This window comes from Pygoscelis adeliae, unplaced genomic scaffold (assembly GCF_000699105.1).
Source record: "Pygoscelis adeliae isolate BGI_AS28 unplaced genomic scaffold, ASM69910v1 Scaffold482, whole genome shotgun sequence".
Taxonomy (NCBI): Eukaryota; Metazoa; Chordata; class Aves; order Sphenisciformes; family Spheniscidae; genus Pygoscelis; species Pygoscelis adeliae.
The window spans coordinates 774,848-778,938 of NW_008824192.1; the positions used below are offsets into that span (position 1 = coordinate 774,848).

A 4,091-nucleotide genomic window follows, 5' to 3' on the forward strand; every position below is an offset into this window, starting at 1 on the left:
AAGAACCCAGCCTTGGCTAATCAGCCTACGCATACTGCCAGGCTGGGGTCCTATAGCTGAATGAGGCGAGAATGAAGGCAAAAACCTACCCAAATCTGCAGGAAAACAGGGTTCTTGTGTTCTGCTGCTCATGGGACAACTGGTTTAACTCTCTTATCTTGGCATTGTACAGAATAGTCCAATGCAAGGATACTGACCTTCCGGCCTCTCTCCCCCATAGAAAAAACTTCAAAGAATGAAGGTGGCAGTATATATTCACCAATCTCCCTTTAATGGCTGTTGGGGAGGGCGCGTTGGGAGCAGCTACCAGGCAGGAGGTGACAGTATCCCCATGAGCCCGCTCTGAGATGAGGCTGGGCTGGGTGTGCAGATGGGACCCGCGGCAGCTCGGTGAGCTCAGCTTCGGCTGTCCCTGCTGGCTCACTTCCTCGGCAGCTGGGGATTCGGACTAGCCCGTGCTCCCACGCCAGCATGGCCCTCTCGCTTGCTCACATGATGTTGCCTTGGCATGGGAACTGCGCTTGACCGGCTCAACAAATCGGCCACCCTTGGCTTACAGTAATGTTTGTGTATGTTTCAGGAAAGAAGTTTGCTCTTGAAGAAGAATAAAGATTTTTTCTCTGCAAAGAACTCTGACAACAAACTTCTGCATGAAGAGCCAATACCAGATATCTCATGCTCAGCCCAGAATAAAGCAGAGCCAAGCTCTCTCGGGCAGTATGATACTCCACCCCTTCAATCGGATTTCCAGGACCCAGGCTGGGGGAAGAGATGGAAGTATACCAGCAATCCCTGAATTACAAGTGTTGGGGAATTGGGATTTCAGTAGAGAGGAGAAAGGTACAGTTAAGCAACAGCCTTTGATCCGCTTTTTATTTTTTCTGTTCTGGAGTTCTTAAAATAGACAGCCTGACTAATGCCTCCAGTAATTCTGTTGTTCTAAACAAAAAGCAACATTTATGTTACTGCTTTCAAGCATTTTCAAATAGATATGCTACCCAGCAATGCCGAAAGCGGAGAAATTTCAATGTATAAGATAATTCCTAGTTTTGTAGTTAATTCTAGCAAATTATTTGTGCTTGCTTTCTGAAATTCTGTAGAAAGTTAAATGTCCTAGCTTAGCACTTCTTATATATTTATTGCTTGCTAGTAAGTGAAATTAATCTGCCGTATTTCAACAGGTTACATGCAGGCAGTTTAATTATTTTCAGAGGTATTTAGAATGATAGGAAGCTTCAAAGAAAACATTTTTTTTTTGTTACTCTTCAACACTTTGCTGAAGTTGATGTTGTCTGCACTAACATAACATGGTGTCCATCCATTATTTCTGCCTCAGTCCCTTTCTAATCCACCAGAACAAAATCCCAGTAAATTTTTTTTTTTCATGTTTTTGTAGTCCTTTGCTGAAATAGTGAAGAATGGAGGAATGTATTCACTTTGTTCTGAAGAGCCAGGAAAATTGTAGACTTAGACACAGTTAGCACTTGGGGAAAAAAATCAACTTAGTTATATTTTCTGTAGATCAGCCATAGTTTGACGGAGTAATATCAGTACAGAGGTGTGAGCTAGGATTCCACTGAAAGCAGAAGCATTTAACTGCACCAGCAACACACATCACAAGGCTGCATGCCCTCGTCTGGTGGATTATCCCATGGCACAAATTGCCTAGCATGAAGAGCTGCAGGTGAAATTAATTTTAGATGAGTGGCCAGCTCTGTGTATATACACCATTCAGACCCTATTTTTGGGCAAAACTTGGATTTAAATGATGGATCCTTTGCGTACAGATCCTATGCTCTGGGCTAAATTTGTTAACGTGAACAGCTCTAACTTTCGCTGCTGGGCATTGTGAGGTTTCTGGACGTGCAGTAACAGCAAGGTGGCTCCTCTGAATTCTGCTGCTCCTGGCTGCTAAATTTTAGCAATGATACAATGGCTAATAGGAATATTAATATTAAACGATCCGTAATGTATTCCCGTGAGTTCTTCTAATCTTTTTTTCATTCTTTCATTTAAATTCTTACTGCTTCCAAGCAGTTTCTAGAGCAAAGCCACAGTATTGCATGTGTAAACGCCAATGGTAAAGGATTTTAGTGAACATTACTGGGTAGAGTTGCTTACTGTGGAGGAAATGGAGTCCTGGAACCCTCATACCTTTTGGACTGAAAGACAGGAAAAACTGAAAGCTCAAATGGTATTGAGTAATTCTCAAACCACATATGCTTCCCTACATTGTTTTGGACAGTGGCTTCACGCCAAGCTCCTCTCGGCTCTGTTCAAAACAGAATAATACAAAACCCATGAAAAGCATAGCCCTAATTTCCAGATTCTGTTGGCTCTCCTACGGCAGGCTTGATTTAAGGTGCAAAGGCAGGCTGTTGGCACCATCGAAAGTCTCCATTGCAAATTTAAGAGGTTTTTTTTTTTGGCTTGTTCCGCAAAGTTCTGAATCTTTCCTTCCTAGCCCCATGACTCTGCAGAGTTGAGCACCAGGGGACAACTCAGATGTCAGTATGTTAGCGTTCAAATTATGGGTATTCATGTTGCAAAACAAGTATCTTGCTGAGAGGAAGTCCAGACAATCCTGATCTTCTTCCCTTATCGCCGTGCGGTGCCACATGCTCCCGCGTACGTACACAAGGCTTCTGTGTTTAGCCAAGCACAAATCCCTGGACACGGGCTGTGAAGTGACAAAGCATGTACTTGATGGCCAAGGACTCCACCTACACCTCTAAAAAGCCACAGAAGTCAGAGTTCAAAGGCCTGTCTGTAATCATGTGTTTGTAGGCAGCTTGACGTTCTCACCTGACCTGGTTGCAACAACTACAGTTGTTTTGTGCACGCAGCGACTTTGTAATGTCCTTCCCAGCTAGTGTGATGCCATGATGTTTTCCTAGCAGGGCATGCTGCAGAAACCCAGGCAGCTCTCCCACTGCTTTGAATTAGAGGATACAGATCCCCAAACATGCACGTTATCATTGCAGACGGTGCAAAGTGTATATAACCACCCCCAACCCTGTTGTCGTTTTATTAACATACTCTGGTGCATAAATGGCTGCAGAAGACATATAAGGGACATGGGAGTCATGCAGAGTGTGGCAGAAGCAGTTCTTGGGGCCATGCACTGCGGTGTGTCATGCTGCGCAGGAAGCTATGAGGAAGGACCAGATAAACCAGTTACGTATGAGCATAGTTCGGGGGCATTTATTCTGCTTTAAAAATTAGTGCCAGGGTGGTTGCGGAAAGGTGAGTGTATCTTGGCTTAGGCCTGGCTCAGCAACCCTTTGAGGGTGTTACCCCAGCCTGCGTTTTTCTATCCCAAATTAGAAGAGTCATGGAAGAAACTTGGCGGGAGTGAAGATGCTCAGTAATACCTTGCTTCTGTAGGAGACCTCTGCATGAGGCTCCTCGTTCAGACTGTGGTGGCGGCTACTGTTAGAGGGAATACAATACCCATCCGCACGCTTTCTTCGCTGTGTGGCTTTCCAAATCTGGCCACGTGCCGTCTTCAATGTCCTCACGCGAAGAAGCCCAGCCTGGGCCAGTGGAAGTGTGAAGCAGAGCCGTCGTCACGGCCGATGTGAGCACACACCTCGCTAGAGCCAACTGCACGAGTCATTTATTACAAGTGTGGGACGACAGATAGGCCACCTACAAATTGAGATCATCATAGCTTCTGTGGTCGGTTTATATTGTGACTTCTTTGAGGTAGGAAGCTGCTGTGCGATAGAAGCAGGGGGACTCCGTCGTGCTTGAGGTCTTTCAGCAAAACGTTACCTTGAACGCAGTAGTTGTGCAAAAGCTGAAATTTGCCCCCCTCTGTTGCATTATCATCACGAAACCTTGTGCTGCAGTTTCCCACTTCAAGCTCTTTGCAGGAGAACAGGCAGATGCACTATAAACATCTCACGTTTGCAGTGAGTAATAGAGCGACAGCTACAAATTATGAAAAGGATTTTTCCGTCTTCCGAAATTGCACGCACACACCCACCTGCCTTTCCATGAAAATACTTGCAACCTGATGCCAAAGGGCCCCGCTCTCGGGCACGCTTCAAAATGCCGTGTCCTGGAAATTAAAACCAGCGCAGACG

At 45.3% G+C, this 4,091-nt stretch overlaps 1 protein-coding gene across 1 annotated transcript in view; it reads left to right on the forward strand.

Moving 5' to 3' along the window:
• The window catches only part of SLC26A8 (solute carrier family 26 (anion exchanger), member 8), a 19,564-nt gene extending 17,598 nt beyond the window's left edge, over positions 1 to 1,966 (forward strand). The window contains exon 19 of the mRNA XM_009334748.1: positions 581 to 1,966. Coding sequence (XP_009333023.1) covers positions 581 to 796 — 216 coding nt within the window. The 3' untranslated portion in view covers positions 797 to 1,966. The remainder of the gene's footprint in view (positions 1 to 580) is intronic.
• The last annotated feature ends 2,125 nt before the right edge of the window (positions 1,967 to 4,091 follow it).